Genomic DNA, 26,151 nt, shown 5'->3' on the forward strand with positions numbered 1-26,151 from the left:
ATTATGAAGTAACGCCCCCCCGAGGGGCTAGGGTTTTGGTTTAGGGTTGAGGTTAGAGAGCGAGACTTTCAAAGTAGGTTTTGTATACAACAAAATAGAAAATATGGTCTCAGCTGGTCTTTATTGCTGCAAATCAATAGACCCATGTTGAATATTTGGCAACTTAAAAAAAACCAACAGCTTTTTAGCATTTATTTTCCAAACAATGTGCTTTTATGTAGACATACACAGTATACATTGATATAAAATATAAACGTATCCATTCATCCAACAAACAACCCATTGTGTAATGAAGCTGCGTTGTCATGTTGCCAAGTGGTGCTTCCCCTCCTGTCAGCGAATCTGCTCTTGGAGTCCATCCCAGCAGGCTCAGTGCCGTGCAGAATTTGAGTGACGACGACCAGCCCTGTCCCGTGTGGTCGTTGTGGTCCGTATAGCTCAACGTGCCCACCGTAAACAGAGTGTGTCAGGATGACTGCATCAGGCCAGATAGACGCTTGCCCGTCAATGACTTGCCCTGGGAAATCCAGTCAAGAATTAACCATGGATGAGTATTTTTAAATTCTTAAATGAGAAATTTAATCAGTTAGTGAATAGCCAGCATTAATAGAGTGTATAAATGCAGGTGGGCTGTGTAAAATGGTGAGGCAGCCATTTTGTGTTAATGAACGACTTCCTTCGGACTACTTACCACACTGCGGGTGAACTTCTCCAAGGAAGTGCGGCGACCTTGTTCAGGGTCTGCAGGTTGTTGCTATAGAAGGGTTGGGGTGAAGTACAGCACAGGGGTTGATGAGATGGGCGGTGATGTTATTAGTCAGGGGGGAAATGGTCAGGAAGCACAAAATTGAAGGGTCAAGGACTCAAACATGGAAGCACAAATGTAACGGCAAGGACAGAGAGACTGGTGTGAACACAAGTAGCATTTTGCTAAAAAAAAAAGCCTTTTATTATTTACTTTTTTAAATGGGGCCTTACTAAACATGTCTTTTTTTTCTTTTTTTTTTTAAAAAAGCGTTACTATACATTGTCTTTTTTTATATATATTTTTTGTTTATACATCGGCTTTTTTTTTTTTTTAACAAAAAAAGCTTTGTCATTTTTTATACTTGAAGTCTTATTATACATGGTCTTTTTCTTTTTTTACAAAAATAGCCATGTTCCAAACTCTATTTTGGAAAACAGGATTGTCTATAGAGCAAGAGTATTGTTAAAGGCACAAAAACGAAGCAATCAAAGCAGATGTGAATGAGACGTATTGAACACCAAGCAAGAGCTCACCTTCTTTCTGGCAAGCAGGAGGTCTTGGTAGCTGCTGGATCGCAAAAAGCGTGCATAGCTGTCACTTTTCATGAGCGTGAATATGTGCTCCTGAAACAAGGAGGGTGAAGAAATACCCATTTCTGTATAGTTCAAGCTTTTCTGGCAATACCAAGAGAATTGTTTTGTTGTCCATTATTTTCTATTTTTTAGATGAGACCAACAAACCGAAGATGCAGTTTCTCTACGGGCATCACCTGAGCATCCTCAAAGCTATAGCGCCCCGGGTCCTTCAGGTTTTGGCTGGTGCGCTCATAGCTGTGAGAGTCCAGGTTGATGGAACTTGGTGCTCCCTCAGCCAGAAACTCCTGCCAGATTTCTTGCGCCCTCGAGGGGACATCTTGCAGTGGCTGACGCTTCAAATCCTGCACCGCCAACCAGAAGCTGAAACGGTAAAAAAAAAAAGTTAACTCGCAAAGCTTGAGTTTCAAAGTTTTTCTCACAGGCGGCTCTCACCGCAAGTTCTCTGAGCTGAACTCTGACTCTAGGAACTTGAGGAACTGTTCTCTTCCCGCCGGGTCTTTAAGCGCTTCCTCCAAGGAGAAGCCCCACTTCTTCACTCGCTGCTGGGTGGGCTCATGACTATTTCCAAACAAAAAAACAAAGTAGTCAAAATGGTGGAACTCAAACTCACAAATGACTTCAACTATACCTTGCTTCCAGGTCCCAGAAGGTGGTGTCATCACTGATCCAAGGGTTGGAGGGGTCAACGGCCGACACCAGCGGGTCGTACTCGGTGAACTGCTCGGTGTGGCCCATCAGACTGTCGGCCACTTTGGAAACCTTCATGCAGTGTCGGCCAAGCTGGATGTTGAGGAAGGTGATCTGATGGGCGGAGCCAAACATGAGGAGTTGAAGGAGGAGGAGGCATCAAGTACCGTACCTCCTTCTCAATGTCTTCTTGGGTGAGTTTTCTGGCTGGAGGAGAGCTGATGTGGACTGGACTCGGCTGGCTCTGTCCATCATCTGGGGCCCCGTAAACCGACTGGAACGAGCGTGGATGTAAACACCAATATGTGCAAGTTCTTCTTCTCTACTCACCTTTTTCACCCTGTGTGGGTTCTTCTCTCGGCGACACTTGCGGATGTCCATCTCGGTGGTGTTGACGCAGCCTGGCTGTGGAAGACGGGCGGGTGGGAGCGCTTCTGAGTTAGATCACCGTGTCACTATGTTTTCTTGCCTTTCTTTTTTTCAGCAGAATAACTTTTGGGAGTGACTCACCACGGGTCGGTGAACATCCCAGAAGGCCCTCTCTTGACTATCCAGGACCTTCCTGTCAGCTTTGTCCTTCTTTCTGTCAAGTCTGTTTAAAAGATATCCAACCAAATCAGGTCAGTATAAATGTTTTTTTTAAACTGGTTAAAAACAGAATGAATGGAATGAAATGAAACTTTCCAATGGGGAGATTGGGAACATGTGTTTTCGCATGCGCGCCAACAGAGGGCAGTGTTGGAAACAAATCCGTCATGCAGGTGGATGATGAATATTGGCGGTCCAGTGTGGACTAGTAGAGGAAAATAACTTGAAGTGAGATAACATGCATGCAGCCACTGCTTGATTTAACAGCAATCACGTGACTCACTTGACTTGTGCTTCAGCTTGCATGAAGATGAACTCCCATTTCCTGGCAAAAGACCTTTGCAGCCGGGCAAGGTTCTCCTGCAAGATCCAGCAGTGATTCGATTGAGCAAATGTATTTATCATCTTGACTGGATAGTTTCGCACGAGCAATTTTTTTCCCCCCTGCTTAGACTAGCAAATTTTATTGTATTATGGCGGACTTAATAAAAGCATCTGTCATCCAATCAGCACATGACCCCATTCCAAAGAGCGAAAACACTTGGAGAGCCATCAAGCGGGTGTTAAACAGTGAGTCTAATGAGGCCTGCAGCCATAAAATGACCTGGATATGAGAGACAGGAAGTAAGCTGGACAATGCTTCCTAGAGCTCTCCACTAAATAACCACACTTCTTCCTAGGAATTTACAAAAACGCTAGATGACGTAAAAGCTTAATCACGGCATTTTCTGGGAAGTAAATACTTACAGCCTCGTAATCGGCGAGCTCCAGCCTGGCTTTGTTCTGCATGGTGCGCTTGCACAGGTAGATGGCTGCGGGGCCATACGGTGGTGGAGCGTGTAAAGGGCACAGGAGGTAGGTTGGGGGGGTTACAAAAGAGGAGCGTGTTTGACAAAAGAAGGTCATGCAATCAGTTGTACAATGTCCATGAAGTTATTTCTTCTTCTTGTATAAAATGGATGCGGTTCAACAAATCGTTTGAAGCAAACCAAAAAAAACACCCGACAATAAGCAGGCTCCTTTTGTCTATATATGTGCAGTTCATTAAAGGTTCCCTTTCATTTTTTTTTTTTTGATAGAGTACAATATTATTCATTGCACAAAAGTGACTCACCATAATCTGTGTTCTCAGGTTCCCAGCAGTTTGAAGGCCAGAAATACGGAGACTGCAAACAAAAGGATACAGGTTTTTGATTTTTTTTAATCCACGTAGCTGCTGAGACAAACGATCATCTTCCACATTTCATCTCCCCCCACTTGAACATTTGACCGCAACTCCGTTTTTATTTGATGCCCCCCCCATCGTCGTATCCATGAAGATGCAGGAGCTATCCATATTTCATTCCCTCTCGCAACTAATGTTCCGAGCACAAGTTCATTCCCAAGTTGATTAATAATACATTACTCCTATCTTGCATGCATTCTTAATCGCAGAGCAGAATTAGAACTTGAAGATATTTTCAGACGCAGTTTGTCAAAGAGGGAAATGGATGATGATTTTGCTTCTTTTAATGAACAAATAGACTGATCAATATGCTTTTAATTTACATTTGATCTACAGCTCGTTAAATCTCTCTCTATGGAGATGACTTGATATTTGATTACCTGAAAGCGGTAAAGAGTTCCATCATCTTTGAGGGCCAGAACATGGTCAGAGATGGGGAAGATGTAGCCGTGAGCTGCGATCAGACTTCCCAAGTGGATGGCCTCGGCTATGTAGATAAAGGAATCTTTTTTTAAAAAAAGCAGCGCCAACGCGGTTAGTATTGAACGACTTCACCGTACGCATACCTGGATCGTCTATTGAGAGGTTTTTCATCAGCCACTGAACAATGTCCACCCCTGTTCAGAAGAAGAACATTGCTTTAAACGGGTCACAGCACCATGTCTGAAATACTTTGGACAAAGGTTGCAATCTAAAGAGAAATTGGTTTTAGTTCCAGGTCACAACAGTCTCAAAACGGCCATTTCAGAAGACTTCATCTTGAGAAAACCAAAGAATAAAATAAAATAATATAAAAAATAAAATATTTAAAAATAAATTATGAAAGAAATTCAAATCTATTTTATGTTAAATTAAATATCAGCCGACAATTATTTTTTACACTGAGCAAATAAGATGCAGGTCATAGCTGTGTAAACATGCAATAGCTTTCTCTGGACAGCATAAAACTGCTCCATGTGCCGAGCGAGATTGGCCGTCGGGTTGCGGAGTGACTCAAACAGCCAGGAGACAAAGATGAATCATCACGTAATGAAGGACCGCCGTGCCTACACACAAAAACAGCAGCCAAGCAAGTGGTGGCAAGGTCAGCGGCCCACAATGGTCGCTCGCTCTCCTCATAGTGACTTGTGGGAAATGACATCAGCAGTCTCCAGCTGTGACAGCGGTAATCTAAATGAATCCCAAAGGTCAAGTTTGCTTTGTGACTCGAATGTTTGCTCACATCTATCAAGCGTATTACCCAGAGCGGCGTTATTGATGTAGAGAATGTCTCGCGCTCACCTGATACCACACTGGGGATTTTGGAAAGGAAGCTTTTGACAGTCCGGATAGCGACGCCTCCCGCTTTCTCATCTTGTACTCTGGTGACGATGGCCTCGATCTGGAATATGTATAAAATACTTGATTTTAAAAGTAAGATTACAAGTCACATTCTGATTGGCTGTTTACATTTTGACATTTGTACTGCCACCAACTGTACGTTCGACAACTCACTTGGAATTAATTCAACTCCCAAGTCCTTTTCATGTGATATTGGACCTTATCATTTTGAGAAGAACTCATTACCTTGCCTTTAGGATGATGGCACGCAGGCAACAGAAAGGTCTCCGCCTATCTCTTGGATGTACGCACTAATGGCAACTGTGGAGGAGCAACATGGCTGCGAGGGTGAGATAACGGCTCTTTGTTCTTCGCGCTAACCATTATCTGAAGGACACTTGTGTATCTCACCAGGGCGTATATATAGATCCACGTACACACACATACACGATTTGTAAATTGCTATGGAGGCACAAAGCTTGGGATGCTCCATCTAATCTAGAATAGCTGCTATAGAGATGGAACAATAGGGTATATGGAATAGAATTTCAAAGAACTCATCATAAAAAATGGCTGTTTGGAAAAGTCTTTTTCAGAATTGCATAGGCCAGGTTGTCAGTAATTTCTCCAACATGGGCTCATGTGTGATATAAGCAGGTTGTTCGAAAAACTAATTAAATCCCCGTGCCCTTTTCAGAGCATGTTGGCTGGTAATGAACCTATTGAACCAGTCCAGTGTTCCGCAATGAGGCTAGAGTACACCCCCCTAGAATATAACAATCAACATTCACAAGATTCCAGCTCAAATGATATTCACATTGCGTATTTCAAGCTTTCATCACACAGACCTCTATAAATTTGTCATCTGCAAAATCTATACTTGGCTCTTAATCACTAAAAAGGATCCGAGGGAATTAAACGATCGTGAGCACAACAAATTATAACCTGACAAGATATTTAATTTCGCTTGAAGTTGAAACATATTCATCAGAGTTGCCATCAAGTAGTATAAAAACTTCAACGTTGCCTTGTGTATGCAGCTCAGTTGCAAATTTTCAACTTAGTCATGCCATCCCTCTTGTTTTCCGATTGCCATTTTGACCTCTGAGACATGCTGGGTGAATAATGAATGTGTTCCAGCTGGTGTGTGATGCGCTGCGGGGTGAGGTGAGAATAAATCCCCTGTCTAAAACCTGACACACAAACAGCTTTGGGTTGCCAAGTCACCATGAATCTGACACTTAAGGTTCATTGCAACAAATTGAAATCCTTTTGGGATGGGATCATCATCATCATAATATAATGCATGCAAACAATTAAGTCGATTCTTGGCGTTATGCATGGGGAGCACACCAAGCATCTGATGTTCACTCATCCATGTCTTTTATGAAATTGCCATCGCCACAGGAATAACCGGGCATCTGAGCGCTTTATGTTGTCCGCAAACAGCTCCCGCTGCTGTGGAGCCAATAGCTTTCCATTATAATCCCTGTAATCATTTGTCACCACTGATTGTAAAAGCACTAAAGTTAATTGAGTGAATGCGGCCGGGGATCGACAAATCCCTCAAAGGTGGAAGATGTTTGTTGGTGAAATGTAAAGTTGAGCATATTTATTTCAGATGGACAGCCTTGAAGGAGGGGGGGCATATTAATTTAGCATTATTGTTATTTTACAATGTTAGCAACTTGATAGCATAAAAGCCAAGATAGCGCTAGATATAAAATAGCCGTAAGTTATTCAAATGGGTTTTGTGTACTTTCCAATTGTGCTCTTAAGGAGTCGAATAACTACTTTAACCATTAAAAAATATCTTTCCATTTACTTTAAGTATTTTTGTCACCTTTGACCTTTTGCCTCTGATGGAGAAATGGTGACTGGTAGACAATTTTCGTAGCTTATGAAGCTTCCAGAACTCCACCTTCGGATTAGTCATTAATCAAATCAGGATGGATTGTTCCACTTTGTGCACAAATAGAAAGCATAAAAGGAAATTCCAGTATTTTTTTTTGCTTAAGTGGAAATTAAGTTAAATAATAAGAGGTGGCAAAAAGAACTTGGAGTGGCACCAGATGATGACAATTCTCCAAAGGCCACATCTCGGGCTAGGTCAGATATTATTTGGAAAATTTCAGAGCTTTTCCCCCCTCATGTCCTTTCTTCAATGCCCTGCGGGGATCCCAATTTAATGATCCCCAAACTCGATTGCCCACCGAGTCGGAAGCTCCGGGCGTCTCCAACTGGGATGCTGTGCCTCACTTTGAACCAATCGCATGTTAATGTTGGGGAGGGCATTATCATAAAAAAAAAAAGTCCAGCTAGCCCACGGCAGCATATGAGGTCACCTTGCTGCTGATGAGACTCAAGGAGGCCAGAAAAAGATGTTGTCCCCTCTTGTAATTGTCTGGCGTTAGCGACTCCATGTGTTGCTAAGGGCTTGAGTGGAGTAAAAACAGTGATAGTCCACTCAGAAACAAAGTGCAGATAGGAGAGGACGAAAGCTACTAATAAAAGAGCAGCTGTCTGAAATGGAGTGTATCAGCAGCGTGTTGATTTCGCTCCGAGGACCACGAAGAGGGGTTGCCAAGGGCCTGTCAAAAATGAATCACCACTCGCAAAAAGGTCATTTGCTCAGGAGGAAGCGGATCACATCAGTTCACCGTGGAGGGAGATAGTTTACTCAAACGAGCCATGCAAAAGCAATTTCCATTCAACACGGGCAGCTATCACCTCAAACACCTTGACGTCCTTCTGCATTCACAGCACCTGAGTGGCTCGCTTTGCTTTACAGCGTGCATATGCTAAACAAATCAAAGTCATGACGTAAATGGAAAGAGGGACACGCAATGGGATGAGACACAGGAAGTTGGATGTGGAAAAATAAGTAATTGCCCTATTTAGAGCTTCTTAAAGTCATCCTTTGTTCATTTGTGGTATTTAAAAGCAATTAATATAAGCTACTTTTAGGGAGACATACTAGCTAGCTATTGCTAGCTGGTGGCATGCTAAAAAATGGCCGACAAAAAATGGAAACTTCCATTTATGGGGGTATTTAGTAGCTTTATTTATTCAACCAGAACTGTTGCTCCTCTGGGCTCAGGCACAGTACGAGCGTTACGCAACCTTAAGAGGCGCAAAGAAGAAAGTTGTAGAGAGTGCGACGGCGTCTGCCGACAGCGGATAACGCCGAGCTATTTTGAGGACGCTGGGAGGGAAGATGTGGGAGCTATGGGAGCTTCACACTCGACACGAGTCGCTTTATCTCATTGCCAATTTAGAAGCATGACTGCTCGTCTGAGCTAGCAAGCGCTCGCCTTTTGCAAGAGGCGGCCGAATTTAAGTTCCGCTCTCCTGCGCCCGATACGTCTTCATTTTGAAACTCCTGCTCTGATATCTGCAGGGGATTGGTTTGAGGTGGTGAAACATCAGAACCATCTGTCTACGGTTGATGCTCATCCATCCCGTCGACACTTGCTGTTAATTGGGTTACAGAGGAGGGAAAGCAAAGTTCACTTTCTTGTCTATATTGATGCATCATCATCCAGTGATCCATCAAAACGTTCTTCTATAGTAGCGCTGATGATGGACGTCAATATTTACACACGCTCAAGTTTCCAAATAATTAATGTAATCAATTGTTTGACTCCCTTCTGCTCTTTGTGTTGTCATGTGTTCCACATTAAGCATCTCTTATATGCTCGCATATAATCAGCTCAGGTTCTCTTGACCTTTTAACGTGCATGGATTTCCTGTCATGGCTGCTGCTGGTGCAAGGAACGGACGTGTTATTACTCACTGTGGTCAGACAGTCACACACGGCAAACTTGCAAGTCATTGGACCTCGTTTACTAATAAATGTTTGCTAGGTTGCAATTTTAGTCCTGGGCAAAGCTCGCTGAAATAGAGTCCTTGCCCCCCGTCACCCTCCTCCAACCAAATAGGTTCCAGATCAGATAATTGGCTTTTGGCTATTTTCTGATTATCTGGTAATTTGTTTTCCACTTTTCCATCTGTTCCCTGCTGGAAAAAGAATCCTCACGTTCTGCAGGAGCCTGATCATTGAATAGGTTGTGTTTAACGAGGGAAACTTGGAAAACATGGAGGAATGCGGCCCTCGAGGACTGGACTTGGACACCCCTGCTACACTGAGTGCCAAAACTCCCAATGATCGTGAGCAGCAGGGGGGGCCCCATTTCAACCCCTTACACTGAGTGCCAAGCAGGGAAGAAATGAGTACCATTGTTATAGTCACTGGTATGACTCGGCAGTGGGTTTGAACCCACAACCTCCCAATCACAGGGCGGACACTCTCCTCTTTGGCCACTGAGCTGGTAAACACTCGTATCGAAGTATAACACTTATAGTCGTTTTTAAATAACGTGTATACCTACGCCTAAATATTGTTATCCAATATATCTACTGCAATTTCACATTAGATTGCTGGTTTGAAATTTGCTTTTAATATTATTATTTTTAATAAACATTTATGTTAAAACTTGTCTGGCGTCTTATTCCTTGTTTTTATTTTCGCCAATTAAAACATTAAAATCAGACATTTGGTTAACTGCTTTATATGACAATATGTGTAGGTACACTACACGAGGTTAAAAAAAAAGAGAATAAATAAAGGGTTAATTGCACAACAAAAGCACTTCCTCGCACCTGGGATCGAACCAAATTCTCACCGAGCAAGAGCTCGAGTTACTAACCAGTCGGCTATTTCGACCGGCAGCCTATAATTGCTTGCACTGTTTTGTACTAGTGATGTGCATTCCAGTTCTCAAGTGAACTGAATCTTTAGAATCGGTTCACTCAAAATATTTGTTCAAAAGAATCGTTCACCAAATCCTTCGCTACACTTTCTTATTTATTTATTTTATTATTTTTTTTACCTCGTGTAGTGTACCAAAATATCCCATAATTATCTGCCTAAATAATTGTGACTAATTTAAAACTATTCTACTTGTTAATACCTACAAAATAACATATTCTAACCGGAGATTGCATTGACCTAATTTTCACATGGTCCTTGTTTGCATTTGACACTGACAGCTGTCAAGTGTCACGTTAGGGCTCTTCTTGTGTAAGTTTTATTTGTTATGGGTTTTCTTTTGTAAGTTTAACTTTGGGTACTTCGAAAGTGTCATTTTAAATTGTACTTTGCTAGGTGTTCGTGTACACAACGTGTTGTGATGACATCTGCTGCGGAGTCTTCAGCTAGTCTCGTGTGAGCTGATCCATAAAACCATACATGTTCCTTGCATTGAGAGCGAGGCTTCCATAGGGTAGTGGTTAGTGCTCTGGGCTTTCACCGCAGTGACCCAGGTTCGAATCTCAGTGGGACCCAAAAAATTTTATCATAGAAAATTTGCAACACAGTTGCTCGTGTCACCATAAAATCATACATGTCCCATGCACTGCGAGCAAGGCTTCCATAGGGTAGTGGTTAGTGCTCTGGGCTTTCACCCCAGCGACCCAGGTTCGAATCTCAGTGGGACCCAAAGAAATTTATCATAGAAAATTTGCAACACAGTTGCTCGTGTAACCATAAAACCATACATGTCGCACACACTGAGAGCAAGGCTTCCATAGGGTAGTGGTTAGCGCTCTGGGCTTTCACCCCAGCGACCCAGGTTCGAATCTCAGTGGGACCCAAAAAATTTTATCATAGAAAATTCGCAACACAGTTGCTCGTGTAACCATAAAACCATACATGTCGCATGCACTGAGAGCTTCCACAGGGTAGTGGTTAGTGCTCTGGGCTTTCACCCCAGCGACCCAGGTTCGAATCGCAGTGGGACCCAAAAAATTAGGGTTAGAGGTAAGGGTAAGGGTTAGAGGTAGGGTTAGGGTTAGAGGTGGGGTTAGGATTAGAGGTGGGGGTAGGTTTAGGGTTAGAGGTGGGGGTAGGGTTAGGGTTAGAGGTGGGGTTAGGGTTAGAGGTAGGGTTAGAAGTAGGTTTAGAGTTGGGGTTAGAGGTAGGGTTAGAGGTGGGGTTAGAGGTAGGGTTAGAGGGTGTATGTGGGGTTAGGGTTAGAGGTAGGGTTAGAGGTAGGGTTAGAGGTGGGGTTAGGGTTAGAGGTGGGGTTAGAGGTAGGGTTAGGGTTAGAGGTAGGGTTAGAGTTAGGGTTAGAGGTAAGGTTAGGGTTAGGGTAAGAGGTAGGGGTAGGGTTAGAGGTAGGGTTAGGGTTAGAGGTGGGGTTAGGGTTAGAGGTAGGGTTAGAGGTGGGGTTAGGGTTAGAGGTAGGGTTAGGGTTGGGGTTAGAGGTAGGGTTAGGGTTAGAGGTGGGGTTAGGGTTAGAGGTAGGGTTAGAGGTAGGGTTAGATGTGGGGTTAGGGTTAGAGGTGGGGTTAGAAGTAGGGTTAGGGTTAGAGGTAGGGTTAGAGGTAGGGTTAGGGTTAGGGTTAGGGTTAGAGGTAGGGTTAGAGGTAGGGTTAGAGGTAGGGTTAGAGGTAGGGTTAGGGTTAGATGTGGGGTTAGGGTTAGAGGTGGGGTTAGAGGTAGGGTTAGGGTTAGAGGTAGGGTTAGAGGTAGGGTTAGGGTTAGAGGTGGGGTTAGGGTTAGAGGTAGGGTTAGGGTTAGAGGTGGGGTTAGGGTTAGAGGTAGGGTTAGGGTTAGAGGTAGGGTTAGAGGTAGGGTTAGGGTTAGAGGTGGGGTTAGGGTTAGTGGTAGGGTTAGGGTTAGAGGTAGGGTTAGAGGTAGGGTTAGAGGTGGGGTTAGGGTTAGAGGTAGGGTTAGAGGTAGGGTTAGAGGTAGGGTTAGGGTTAGAGGTAGGGGTAGGGTTAGAGGTAGGGTTAGGGTTAGAGGTGGGTTTAGGGTTAGAGGTAGGGTTAGAGGTAGGGTTAGGGTTAGAGGTGGGGTTAGGGTTAGAGGTAGGGTTAGGGTTAGAGGTGGGGTTAGGGTTAGAGGTAGGGTTAGAGGTGGGGTTAGGGTTAGAGGTAGGGTTAGGGTTAGATGTGGGGTTAGGGTTAGAGGTGGGGTTAGAGGTAGGGTTAGAGGTAGGGTTAGGGTTAGAGGTGGGGTTAGGGTTAGAGGTGGGGTTAGAGGTAGGGTTAGGGTTAGAGGTAGGGTTAGAGTTAGGGTTAGAGGTAAGGTTAGGGTTAGGGTTAGAGGTAAGGTTAGGGTAAGAGGTAGGGGTAGGGTTAGAGGTAGGGTTAGGGTTAGAGGTGGGGTTAGGGTTAGAGGTAGGGTTAGAGGTAGGGTTAGGGTTAGAGGTGGGGTTAGGGTTAGAGGTAGGGTTAGGGTTAGAGGTGGGGTTAGAGGTGGGGTTAGGGTTAGAGGTAGGGTTAGGGTTGGGGTTAGAGGTAGGGTTAGGGTTAGAGGTAGGGTTAGGGTTAGAGGTGGGGTTAGGGTTAGAGGTAGGGTTAGAGGTAGGGTTAGGGTTAGATGTGGGGTTAGGGTTAGAGGTGGGGTTAGAAGTAGGGTTAGGGTTAGAGGTGGGGTTAGGGTTAGAGGTAGGGTTAGAGGTAGGGTTAGAGGTAGGGTTAGGGTTAGGGTTAGAGGTGGGGTTAGGGTTAGAGGTAGGGTTAGAGGTAGGGTTAGAGGTAGGGTTAGGGTTAGATGTGGGGTTAGGGTTAGAGGTGGGGTTAGAGGTAGGGTTAGGGTTAGAGGTAGGGTTAGAGGTAGGGTTAGGGTTAGAGGTGGGGTTAGGGTTAGAGGTAGGGTTAGGGTTAGAGGTGGGGTTAGGGTTAGAGGTAGGGTTAGGGTTAGAGGTAGGGTTAGGGTTAGAGGTGGGGTTACGGTTAGAGGTAGGGTTAGGGTTAGAGGTAGGGTTAGGGTTAGAGGTAGGGTTAGAGGTGGGGTTAGGGTTAGAGGTAGGGTTAGGGTTAGAGGTGGGGTTAGGGTTAGAGGTAGGGTTAGAGGTAGGGTTAGAGGTAGGGTTAGGGTTAGAGGTAGGGTTAGGGTTAGAGGTGGGGTTAGGGTTAGGGTTAGAGGTAGGGTTAGAGGTGGGGTTAGGGTTAGAGGTAGGGTTAGAGGTGGGGTTAGGGTTAGAGGTAGGGTTAGGGTTAGAGGTGGGGTTAGGGTTAGAGGTGGGGTTAGGGTTAGAGGTAGGGTTAGGGTTAGATGTGGGGTTAGGGTTAGAGGTAGGGTTAGAGGTAGGGTTAGGGTTATTTTTTTATTATTTTTAAACTACCATGTATTGTAGTTTTAAAAAAAAAAAAAAAACACGGTAGTTTAACTACCATGCATGGTAGTTTAACTACCGTGTATGGTAGTTGTTTTTTTTTTTTTTTTTTTTGGAGAGGGGGGAAAAAAAAAAAAAAAAAAAAACTACCATACACGGTAGTTAAACTACCATACATGGTAGTTAAACTACCGTTTTTCTTTTTTTTTTTTTTTTTTTTTTGTTAGAGGGGGGGGGAAAAAAAAAAACTACCATACACGGTAGTTAAACTACCGTTTTTTATTTTTTTGGGTGAGGGGAAAAAAAAAAAAAAAAAAAACTACCATACACGGTAGTTAAACTACCATACATGGTAGTTAAACTACCGTTTTTTTTTTTTTTTTTTTTTTTTTTTTTTTTTTTTTAAAAACTACCATAGATGGTAGTTTAAAAAATACCGTGTACGGTAGGTTTTTTTTTGGGAAAAAACCCTAACCCTAGCTCCAACCCTAGCCTTAACCCTAACCCTAGCCCTAGCTCCAACCCAAACCCTAGCCCTAACCCTAGCCCTAACTATACCTCTAACCCTACCCCTACCTCTTACCCTAACCTTACCTCTAACCCTAACCCCACCTCTAACCCTAACCCTACCTCTAACCCTAACCCCACCTCTAACCCTAACCCTACCTCTAACCCTACCTCTAACCCTAACCCTACCTCTAACCCCACCTCTAACCCTAACCCCACATCTAACCCTAACCCTACCTCTAACCCTACCTCTAACCCTACCTCTAACCCTAACCCCACCTCTAACCCTAACCCTAACCCTACCTCTAACCCTACCTCTAACCCTACCTCTAACCCTAACCCCACCTCTAACCCTAACCCTACTTCTAACCCCACCTCTAACCCTAACCCCACATCTAACCCTAACCCTACCTCTAACCCTACCTCTAACCCTAACCCCACCTCTAACCCTAACCCTACCTCTAACCCTAACCCTACCTCTAACCCCAACCCTAACCCTACCTCTAACCCTAACCCCACCTCTAACCCTACCTCTAACCCTAACCCCACCTCTAACCCTAACCCTACCTCTAACCCTAACCCCACCTCTAACCCTAACCCTACCTCTAACCCTACCTCTAACCCTAACCCCACCTCTAACCCTAACCCTACCTCTAACCCTACCCCTACCTCTTACCCTAACCTTACCTCTAACCCTAACCCTAACCTTACCTCTAACCCTAACTCTAACCCTACCTCTAACCCTAACCCTACCTCTAACCCCACCTCTAACCCTAACCCTACCTCTAACCCTACCCCTACCTCTTACCCTAACCTTACCTCTAACCCTAACCCTAACCTTACCTCTAACCCTAACTCTAACCCTACCTCTAACCCTAACCCTACCTCTAACCCCACCTCTAACCCTAACCCTACCTCTAACCCTACCTCTAACCCCACCTCTAACCCCAACCCCACCTCTAACCCTAACCCTACTTCTAACCCCACCTCTAACCCTAACCCCACATCTAACCCTAACCCTACCTCTAACCCTACCTCTAACCCTACCTCTAACCCTAACCCCACCTCTAACCCTAACCCTACCTCTAACCCTAACCCCACCTCTAACCCTAACCCTACCTCTAACCCTACCTCTAACCCTAACCCCACCTCTAACCCTAACCCTACCTCTAACCCTACCCCTACCTCTTACCCTAACCTTACCTCTAACCCTAACCCTAACCTTACCTCTAACCCTAACTCTAACCCTACCTCTAACCCTAACCCTAACCCTACCTCTAACCCTAACCCTACCTCTAACCCTAACCCCACCTCTAACCCTAACCCTACCTCTAACCCTACCTCTAACCCTAACCCTACCTCTAACCCTACCTCTAACCCTAACCCTACCTCTAACCCCACCTCTAACCCTAACCCCACATCTAACCCTAACCCTACCTCTAACCCTACCTCTAACCCTACCTCTAACCCTAACCCCACCTCTAACCCTAACCCTAACCCTACCTCTAACCCTACCTCTAACCCTAACCCCACCTCTAACCCTAACCCTACTTCTAACCCCACCTCTAACCCTAACCCCACATCTAACCCTAACCCTACCTCTAACCCTACCTCTAACCCTAACCCCACCTCTAACCCTAACCCTACCTCTAACCCTAACCCTACCTCTAACCCCAACCCTAACCCTACCTCTAACCCTAACCCCACCTCTAACCCTACCTCTAACCCTAACCCCACCTCTAACCCTAACCCTACCTCTAACCCTAACCCCACCTCTAACCCTAACCCTACCTCTAACCCTACCTCTAACCCTAACCCCACCTCTAACCCTAACCCTACCTCTAACCCTACCCCTACCTCTTACCCTAACCTTACCTCTAACCCTAACCCTAACCTTACCTCTAACCCTAACTCTAACCCTACCTCTAACCCTAACCCTACCTCTAACCCCACCTCTAACCCTAACCCTACCTCTAACCCTACCTCTAACCCCAACCCCACCTCTAACCCTAACCCTACTTCTAACCCTACCTCTAACCCTAACCCCACCTCTAACCCTAACCCTACCTCTAACCCTACCCCTACCTCTTACCCTAACCTTACCTCTAACCCTAACCCTAACCTTACCTCTAACCCTAACTCTAACCCTACCTCTAACCCTAACCCTACCTCTAACCCCACCTCTAACCCTAACCCTACCTCTAACCCTACCTCTAACCCCAACCCCACCTCTAACCCTAACCCTACTTCTAACCCCACCTCTAACCCTAACCCCACATCTAACCCTAACCCTACCTCTAACCCTACCTCTAACCCTAACCCCACCTCTAACCCTAACCCTACCTCTAACCCCAACCCTACCTCTAACCCCAACCCTAACCCTACCTCTAACCCTAACCCCTACCTCTAACCCTACCTCTAACCCTAACCCCACCTCTAACCCTACCTCTAACCCTAACCCCACCTCTAACCCTAACCCTACCTCTAGCCCCAACCCTAACCTTACCTCTAACCCTAACCCCACCTCTAACCCTAACCCCACCTCTAACCCTAACCCTACCCCTACCTCTAACCCTAACCCTACCTCTAACCCTTACCCTTACCTCTAACCCTAATTTTTTGGGTCCCACTGAGATTCGAACCTGGGTCGCTGGGGTGAAAGCCCAGAGCACTAATCACTACCCTATGGAAGCCTTGCTCTCAGTGCATGCGACATGTATGGTTTTATGGTTACACGAGCAACTGTGTTGCGAATTTTCTATGATAAAACTTTTTGGGTCCCACTGAGATTCGGACCTGGGTCGCTGGGGTGAAAGCCCAGAGCGCTAACCACTACCCTATGGAAGCCTTGCTCTCAGTGTGTGCGACATGTATGGTTTTATGGTTACACGAGCAACTGTGTTGCAAATTTTCTATGATAAATTTCTTTGGGTCCCACTGAGATTCGAACCTGGGTCGCTGGGGTGAAAGCCCAGAGCACTAACCACTACCCTATGGAAGCCTTGCTCTCAGTGCATGCGACATCAATGGTTTTATGGTTACACGAGCAACTGTGTTGCAAATTTTCTATGATAAAATATTTTGGGTCCCACTGAGATTCGAACCTTGGTCGCTGGGGTGAAAGCCCAGAGCGCTAACCACTGCCCTATGGAAGCCTTGCTCTTAGTGCATGCGACATGTATGGTTTTATGGTTACACGAGCAACTGTGTTGCAAATTTTCTATGATAAAATTTTTGGGGTCCCACTGAGATTCGAACCTGGGTCGCTGGGGTGAAAGCCCAGAGCACTAACCACTACCCTATGGGAGCCTTTCTCTCTGTCCATGGGACATGCATGGTTTTATGGTTACACGGGCAACTGTGGTGCAAATTTTCTATGATAAGATTTTTTGGGTCCCACTGAGATTCGAACCTGGGTCGCTGGGGTGAAAGCCCAGAGCACTAACCACTACCCTATGGGAGCCTTTCTCTCTGTCCATGGGACATGCATGGTTTTATGGTTACACGGGCAACTGTGGTGCAAATTGTCTATGATAAAATTTTTTGGGTCCCACTGAGATTCCTAGCAAAGTACAATTTAAAATGACACTTTCGAAGTACCCAAAGTTAAACTTACAAAAGAAAACCCATAACAAATAAAACTTACACAAGAAGAGCCCTAACGTGGCACTTGACAGCTGTCAGTGTCAAATGCAAAATGTAAACAAGGACCGTGTGAAAATTAGGTCAATGCAATCTCCGGTTAGAATATGTTATTTTGTAGGTATTAACAAGTAGAATAGTTTTAAATTAGTCATAATTATATAGGCAGATAATTACACTACACGAGGTAGCGAACGATTTGGTGAACGATTCTTTTGAACAAATATTTTGAGTGAACCAATTCTAAAGATTCAGCTCACTTGAGAACTGGAATGCACATCACTATTACAAAACAGTGCAAGCAATTGTCGACGGCCGGTCGAAATAGCCGACTGGTTAGTGAGTCGGGCTCTTGCTCGGCAAGACCTTTGTTCGAACCCAGGTGCGAGGAAATGCTTTTGTTGTGCAATTAACCCTTTATTTATTCTCTTTTTTTTTAACCTCGTGTAGTGTACCTACACATATTGTCATATAAAGCAGTTAACCAAATGTCTGATTTTAATGTTTTAATTGGCGAATATAAAAACAAGGAATAAGACGCCAGACAAGTTTTAACATAAATGTTTATTAAAAATAATATTAAAAGCAAATTTCAAACCAGCAATCTAATTTGAAATTGCAGTAGATATATTGGATAACAATATTTAGGCGTAGGTATACACGTTATTTAAAAACGACTATAAGTGTTATACTTCGATACGAGTGTTTACCAGCTCAGTGGCCTAAGAGGAGAGTGTCCGCCCTGTGATTGGGAGGTTGTGGGTTCAAACCCACTGCCGAGTCATACCAGTGACTATAACAATGGTACCCATTTCTTCCCTGCTTGGCACTCAGTGTAAGGGGTTGAAATGGGGCCCCCCCCCGCTGCTCACGATCACTGGGACTTTTGGCACTCAGTGTAAGCATCCAAACATCGCATGATAGTGATGTGCATTCCAGTTCTTTTAAGTGAACTGAATCTGTAGAATCAGTTCACTCAAAAGATTCGTTCAAACGAATCGTTCAAAAAATCCGCTATGCCGACATTTGTTATTTTGGGGGACTCCAACTCATAACAACGTAAAACACATACATATTGTCATATAAAGCAGTTAACCAAATGTCAGATTGTTTTTTTAATTGGCGAATATAAAAACAAGGAATAAAACACCAGACAAGTTTTAACATAAATGTTTATTTGAAAATAATAATATTAAAAGTAAAATTCAAACCAGCAATCTAATGTGAAATTGCAGCAGATATATTGGACAATATTCAGGCGTATATATGCATACACGTTATTTAAAAACTACTACAAGTGTTATAAAATCAAGACTACCCGAAGAGAAGCATAATCACCCCGATTTTGCATAACAGCGCATGCTTCATGCACTAAAGTTAGCCGTTAGCTTGGAGAAAACGTGCATAAAAGAAGTGGTGTTTCGGTGAGTGGTTCTTTCTTTCCTCGGCAAATGGTAAATCCACATTCTGGCTTACAAAGTCCACGCCAGGAGGGAGACGCAACACCGTTGATGCACGTGAAGGAAGGCAGTTGACCCATTGCCTCGTTCGCGAACGGGAAAGTCAGGATTCGTTCCCTCACTGATCCGTTCTCGCGATGAACTGGAAAGGCAAATTACTAACTTCTTCGTGAACGGGAAGTTAGGTCATTTTCTTCTTCGTTTTGTTTTACAGCGAGGTGGCACCAGCTTCAATGCGCATTACCGACACCTACTGGTTGAAGTCATATTAACTGAATAAAGAACGAATCACTTTCTTTTTAAAGTGAATCACTTTAAAAAGAACACTTTCTTTTTAAAGTGATTCACTTTAAAAAGAAAGTGATTCGTTCACTCTCATTCACTGAACAGATTCGTTCTTTTGACGAATCATTCACTCACGAGGCAACACTACCTCTCACCTGATAAGTTTTTTTTTTTCAGGCTTAATCCCTGTGAAATTAAAGAGGCGTGTTCCCTGCTGGGTGACAGATTTCCAATGTTGGCAATAAAGTCATGCTACCTCCAACCTGGCTGAGGTAATAAAATTCCGGTGGCAGAAAAAATGTCACCCTCAAGCGCCAAGAGGCCACACGCGGCGGCCACACCGTAATACGCTTTGGTGCCCTCAGTCCCTGACTCGTTTCTTCCCGCAGAGGCGCTGGCCTTCATCACGCTGTCACCCGGCCCGGTCTCAGCCCATTCATCTAATTACCATCCTTTTATTGCTGTTTAATGAAACTGAACCAAGCCTGAAGTGGTCTGGGCGAAACGTGCTCAATTTCACCAAACGTGGAAAACATGGAATCAATAGACGGTGAAGCGCTACACTGGTTTTATGGCATTAAAGGCCTCGCTCACTGCTAATTGATTACCTATAATGTCAGCAAAGCACCCCGAGCGCGGGCTAATGCGCGGTCGACGCAGAGCGATCACATTTGGCTGGAAATAGAGGATGCTGAAAATGGAGCTTAAAAGCCAGAATATGAAACAGCGCCACCACATTTTGTTCAATTATTCAATCCGCTGTCCATAAAATAGACCCGTCATGCCAATCTCAGAATCTCTCAGAATTCAGTCACAAAAAATTAAATAAAAAAAAATAATCAGGGTTTTGTGGGATGATCCTCCAGTGTATTAAATAGGCTCCAAAAACTTGGAAATTAAAAAAAAAAGTTATAGATTTGTCCTCAGCCATACAAGTTATTGATGAAACTATTTCAGTGGAAGTAGACCCACGGGAAGGTTTCCAAGGGCATATCTGATTCTCAAACTGAAGTGCTCAATGGTGGGAACTTTTCAATTATCTAGCACTAATTTGCATATTTTATTAGTCACTCAACCAAATTCAATGAACACATTGTGAAAGTTGCTACACCAGCCATGCCGAACACACCCAAGGTCATCTCATTTCTATGTGCGGCTGCAAAGCTTAACTGAGCAAGACTAATCGGCAAATCAGTGGCCAGGTCAAGGATCCTGCTCAGGATGCAGGTCCATGTTCGGGAGCCGAGCCACACGCCGCCAGTCTGGCCTCACCGGGCTTTCCATCAAGGCAAGGTGATTAACAATTTTGACCTGATGAGTCATTCTGGTCTCAACCTCGAATAAGAAATCAGGAGGGAGTCACAAGACACACGTGACGGGCAGGAGGTCCAACAGATTATTGTGCACATATTGCAGGCCGTATTTTCTTTAATTAGCAGAATGGTGAGAGAGAGAAACTGGGACATGTGCAAACATTCCCAAAGAAGATCCCCCAAGGTTTGAACAAAGCAGGCCTGAAAATGGGAAGGAAAGCAAATTTCAGTTACATAACACCGCTGCCGGTTTTGCAGCATCTGCGCTGTTAACTGTGCACATCATGCTGATCTTTCGGAATGTATTCTCAATCATTACATCATCCTCCAGAGATGCCATTGCATCTTCATCCACACTTTCCAGGTCATCTCCGAGTATAACACTCTCGCTGGTTCTTTTGAAATGTGTTAGTATGATTTCAATCATCTTTTACAGTAATTAAAAAACAATCAGACACCACAGAAGGTGCGCCTGAAGAGGTGTTGATCATTTGCCAGGAACATATAGCCAAAGAAAAAACTCATGCTGACGTTACTTTGGGCGTTAGGAGATTTGCATAAACTATGGCGGAATATCCAGTAAAAAGCAAAAACTAAAAACATTTATGGTAAGACTCCATTTGAATAAGTCATGGTTGCTTTGTAGCAGTTGTGGCTTGTTTACATCGTCAGTGCTAACTACGCTAGCATTGCTAGCTGTGTTGGTGAAGCTAAATGAAGTTTTCCTGTGATAAATACGCTTTCACGACCACATGACATTATGAACGACGAGGTGCTTGGCTTCAGTCTGACGCTAAACTCCAACTATAAATGACTTGAAACATATTTTTCATTTTACTTTTCTGAAGTTGAGTCCAGTAGGTTTTCCTCTGCTCTGGATGAAGCATTACGGCCCCAGCCATGAATGTGATTTGCCCACGGCCATCGCATGCAGCAATTCGATAATGATACTTTTTCCCTTATGGATTTTTTTTTTTAAATTAAAATCCTGCTTTGTGTGTAGAATCTGCTGAGGTGTTGAACTGAGTTCAAAGGTGACACAGGAATTGCTGACTCTTCATTATGACCACCTTGTCTGGCAATGACAAAGCGGCACAAATTATCCTATATAAAAATAAAAAAAATCTTAGTAGCCTCCGTGTGCTTACAAATGGCCTTTTCAGCAAGTGTGGAAAAAGTGGGAGGCTCAGGGGGCTTCATGAATGTGGGACATGGTGGTCTCACGCTACTGGATGAATGGACACTCCCTTCTTATGGACACACAAAGCTTCCTATTAGCACCAGCCAAAGCATGCATAAAGAACTTTTACATCTCATTAAGAAGCACACAAACATTGGCGGCACATGTGGACGGACGTTTGTTACTGTCGGCCGGCCAATAGAGAAGCTGTTGGCACAGGGCGCCCTGCCCTAGCTGGAGAAAAGCCTTTTAGTTCACTCGCAAGTGGTTCTCTAGGTGAATAATCCTGTCAACAGCGTAGCGCCTGCCAAAACACTCTAAATCATCATCCAATTATGATGCCTTTCCGTTGGACTTCCAGCATTCTGCTGAACTGGAAAGCAGAGCAGTATTCATGGAAGAGACAACTTGTTTTATCAGTGTGTGTGAAGCCAACTTGGACAGCGAGCCACGCTGGCACTTAGCATGGAGGCTTCAGTGAGATAAACGCTCTCTTGGCGCAAAACAGACCAGGATAGCGCCTTTTATACATGATAAAGCACAGAATGCTTGTCCTAAGTGGAGACTGCAACTATAGTGGCGTAAGGAGGGTTGCCAAGGCAAGTTTGATGTCCCTCTAAGGGTTTCTCAGCCACTCAGCAAAAACAAAAAAATACTTTTACAAATCCCAAAAATTCTTCAAAGCACGCTGATTAAAATTCATTATCTGTTACCTACTGAAGATGAAAGCAAATGTGGAAATAAATCCCAGAAAAATCACACAATACCCATATTTTAGGGGAGGACAGCGCCCCTGCCTTCCCCCCTCTATCTCCGCCAGTGGATGCTTGACATTAGCCTACATTGATTTACATTGAATTCAGAACTTTTTGGGTAGCCTTGGGACAGTTGGAAAAAAGGGAAGAGAAGTAAGAAGAGCAAAAATGCGGCGAGTATGAGATTATATGAACGCTCCATCTTCAGCAGCATACTATATTCTGTCTACAAACGCCCAAAGCAATAATGTGTCCCGCAGATGATGAATAGTCTTGCTTCTCTTCCTCTTTTGGTGGGAAAAGATGCTGCAGCACCTCAAGCACATGCACAGACAAACAGCAAGCACCACTGCTCAACACTCAGCCTCACTAAGAGCCCACTTCGATACGCCCACACAGCCGACTAATAATTTTTGCAACACATTCGTAGCCCGCGTATATTTCACATGCAGTTGTTTGAACTCTTGACAAGAACGTTCTGGACTCGGACGGCTAAAATCTGACAGGCTTGCGTCTTCGATCTGCACACGGTGCTGCGTTGAAAAGACCGCTTGACCTCCATAAGATTTACAGCGCTGCGGGGAGTTAAAAAGTACCCTGCAAAAATTTTATTTGCCGTTTTAGCGCCGCTGTTATGACCATATCTACACTGTCTGATAATAACCTCATAAATCTACTTTATGACCATTTTGACAAATTCTCACTTTGAAGGTACAACAACAACCAATGTTTTATATGCCAAGTTTTTTAACAAGAATCTAAAATGGCCGGCAAAACTAAAGTCACCTTTGAAAAAGGGTTAAATGAGAAATCCCGTCAGCCTTGACCGTTTCCCACACATGATTTCCGCACAACATGACAAAAACTCCCTTCAGGCTACACGCTGACAAGCAAAAACCTGCCGCTCCGATGAGACGCCCGCGGGCCTGAGCAACGTTACGTAATGAAGCCTCGCTCCAGCGTAATCCGCCAAGATGTGCAGTCTTGCTGTTCGTTTGCTGCTTAAATCTTCACCAGTGAGAAAAAGTGGAAAGTGTTTGTTGTCTCCTGTGACAGTACCAACAAGCAATTGCTGCATCTGACTTCAACTCTTGATGACAATCGACGAAAGCTTTCACTTGACCGCCTCCTCACATTCCACACTTGACATCTGAAAACTGTCTGACTTGTGATGGAGACACTTCTAATCCTGAGGATGCTATTTTGAACATGAGAGAGCGCGGTGTGAAAACACACACTGATATGGACGAGTGAAGGCGTCACATTCGAGGGTCATCGCTTGCCTTTCTGTAGACGATCATGTTTGGAGAGTCCTCATCTGGATCGGTGACGTCCACGCCAACCCGTTCTTCCGAGCCCTCTGCCATCTTCACTCAGACCTGTCAGACAAAAACAGATGTGCCATAAGATCAAAAACATAAAATAAAAAAGATTTTTTAAAAAATCATTACAACTGAACTGAATTGATGGGTTGCAATTCTTTAAAGAAAATATTTGAAAAAAAATCATTACAACTGACCGGAACTGATGGGCTGCAATTCTTCAAAAATAAAATTATTTAAAAAAATAAATAAATAAAAGATAGAAAAAAATCATTACAACTGAACTGAACTGATAGGCTGCAATTCTTTAAAAAAATATTTAAAAAAAAAATCATTACAACTGACCGGAACTGATGGGCTGCAATTCTTTAAAAATAAAATTATTTAAAAAAAAAAAGGATTAAAAATAAATTCATTATAACTGAACTAAACATGGGCTACAATTCTTTTTGGTTATCTCGAGGACACCACATGCAATGTACCCCGCTTTAAACATGTCTGCCCTTTCATTTTCCAATAAATGACAGCCGTGAAATATTATTATTTCTCCACGTAAGCTGTTATTAGAAAGTGTTGATCACATGATGCTCACCGCTGATCTTTCACATTAAAGCCCTTTCCCCACCCACTCGCCCACCGAGCACTTTGAAAGCATCTGTTAAGAGATTTATTTTTTATTTACAACCCCCGCCATCACTTTCTCCAGGCTTTCTCCCCTCGCAAACGCCCTCCCCTCCCTCCCCTCCTCTCTCTCCGACGCTCCGTGTTGAATTAATTCCGCTCCACAAAGGATTTTCATAACCCTGCCTCACACATACTTTGCCACCGAGGGCTCCTGTGTGTATTAAATGGGTTAAGGCCTTTGTTAGTCCTTTAATCGGCCTGCGTAGACAGAGGTGGGGGGTGGGGGGGGTTGGATTACATGTTCTGTACACGCTTCCTCGTGTTTGCCTCTTGCAGAAATAGACAAGTGCATTACATTGAGACAAATAAATAAATATTCACACAGCTCCATTTCTGCTTCTGTGATTCTATTCCTTTATTGCCATCACAAAAAAAAGGAAAATCCTACAAAAGGCCAGAGGTCACCGATTGATTTATGACACCGGTCCTGGAACTTTTCTGACACACCTCATATTAAATGTTAAATTTCTTATCATTTAATTCACATCAAATTACGCTTTCAGGTGAACACATATGTGCTTTTGCAGCAGACATCTAATCTTTGGCATCGTCTCGGGCTGCTATGATTGCAGGGTACCTAATAAAGTGAACAATAAGCATGACAATAGGTCCCCTGGGAAGCTGTAATTCTAATGGTATGATACAAAAATAATGAAAATAAATGTTTTTTTTTTAAGGGTTTGACTTTTTTTTGTCTATCTGTGACGTGACAAGTTTGCTGGAATTGGAAATTGTAATTTTAGTGAACATCTTGAGGGGGGGAAAGCCATCCATCCACTTTCTAAAGAGTTTTTCCACATTGAAAAAAAAAAAAATGCTGATTTTGGGCAGTAGGAATGGTCACCATCTGCTCACCACTGCACAATTTAGAGTGACCAGAAAAGCCAAGTTTGCACCACAAGTCTCTCTTGAACATGCAACCTGAGCCTCAGAACACCTGCTCACCACTGTGCAAAAAAAAAAAAAAAAAATCCGACTGTAATGCGACAATACAAAACTTCCCCATAAAACTGCTCCAGCATGCAAATAAAACAAGCAGCAAAAAAAATAAATCACATTCCGTGCACACTGCCTGTCACTCTCATGATGTGTGTGTGTGCCACATGTGTGACACCTGCCAGCTGCCACAAGTGAAAGCCTCCATTACCTTAGCAAGCACAGAGCGGCCGGTCCTGTCCACTGGGCTCCCTTCCGCCGGCTTGGCTCCCTCCTTAGCAACAAGCGGCAGGCAGGTTCATGGTGTCATTGGCAAGATGAGAAGAAGAGGGGATGAAGAAGAAGTGGAAGACACAGGGAGGGAGAGAGAGTGGAGCAGGCTGCTTGCTGCAGTGTATTCCTCCTCCTCCTCCTCCTCTTCACTCTGGTGGTTTAGTTGAGGAGAGCCTCACATCGTCCTCTTCTCTCCCTCTGTATGCTTGAGAGAGAGGGAGAGGGAGGGAGAAGAGGAGGGGGGCAGATCAGGTTGAGAAGAGGGGAGAAGGAATTAGAGAGAATGTGAAGAGCCAGAGTGTTATTTTATATGTGCAGTATAAAATAAGAAGCATTTTGATAGCAGCAGAGGCTAAGTTGTGAACGTTGCAAGCGAGGGTAAGCTTAGCGTGCTTATTCTCCTAAGTAGGCTAGGAGATATTTTTATACCTCATCTTCATAAATCGGCTGTGTTATGTAATAATAAAAAACTTGTAGCTTGAGGATGACCGTTTGCATGTCACT

The 26,151-nt window shown here is 44.0% G+C and overlaps 1 protein-coding gene across 2 annotated transcripts; it reads right to left on the reverse strand.

Moving 5' to 3' along the window:
* Positions 1–104: 104 nt before the first annotated feature.
* On the reverse strand, positions 105–25,857 carry LOC125980421 (regulator of G-protein signaling 6). Of its 2 annotated transcripts, XM_049739475.2 has the most exons (17): positions 25,586–25,855; positions 23,716–23,811; positions 5,126–5,225; positions 4,411–4,461; positions 4,225–4,331; positions 3,734–3,785; positions 3,367–3,431; positions 2,903–2,979; positions 2,542–2,623; positions 2,362–2,436; positions 2,204–2,305; positions 1,973–2,145; positions 1,777–1,902; positions 1,518–1,704; positions 1,282–1,371; positions 692–754; positions 105–517 (listed from the first exon to the last, which is right to left on the reverse strand). In XM_049739475.2, exons 2-17 carry the CDS (start codon positions 23,797–23,799, stop codon positions 467–469), a joined length of 1,485 nt encoding a protein of 494 aa, XP_049595432.1. In that variant the 5' UTR covers positions 23,800–23,811; positions 25,586–25,855; the 3' UTR covers positions 105–466. The 2 variants fall into 2 exon arrangements, with proteins under 2 accessions (XP_049595432.1, XP_049595433.1); XM_049739476.2 differs by lacking the exon at positions 692–754 and having other exon boundaries at positions 25,586–25,857.
* Positions 25,858–26,151: the final 294 nt, after the last annotated feature.

This window comes from Syngnathus scovelli, chromosome 14 (genome assembly GCF_024217435.2).
Source record: "Syngnathus scovelli strain Florida chromosome 14, RoL_Ssco_1.2, whole genome shotgun sequence".
NCBI lineage: Eukaryota > Metazoa > Chordata > Actinopteri > Syngnathiformes > Syngnathidae > Syngnathus > Syngnathus scovelli.

Coding starts and splice junctions, on each gene's coding strand:
- LOC125980421 (XM_049739475.2), bottom strand. CDS start 23,799: ATGGCAGAGGGCTCGGAAGAACGGGTTGGCGTGGACGTCACCGATCCA. Junction 4,332..4,410: donor CCTCTCAATAGACGATCCAG/GTATGCGTACGG, acceptor TTATCTACATAG/CCGAGGCCATCCACTTGGGA. Junction 2,624..2,902: donor CAAGCTGAAGCACAAGTCAA/GTGAGTCACGTG, acceptor TCTTTTAAACAG/ACTTGACAGAAAGAAGGACA.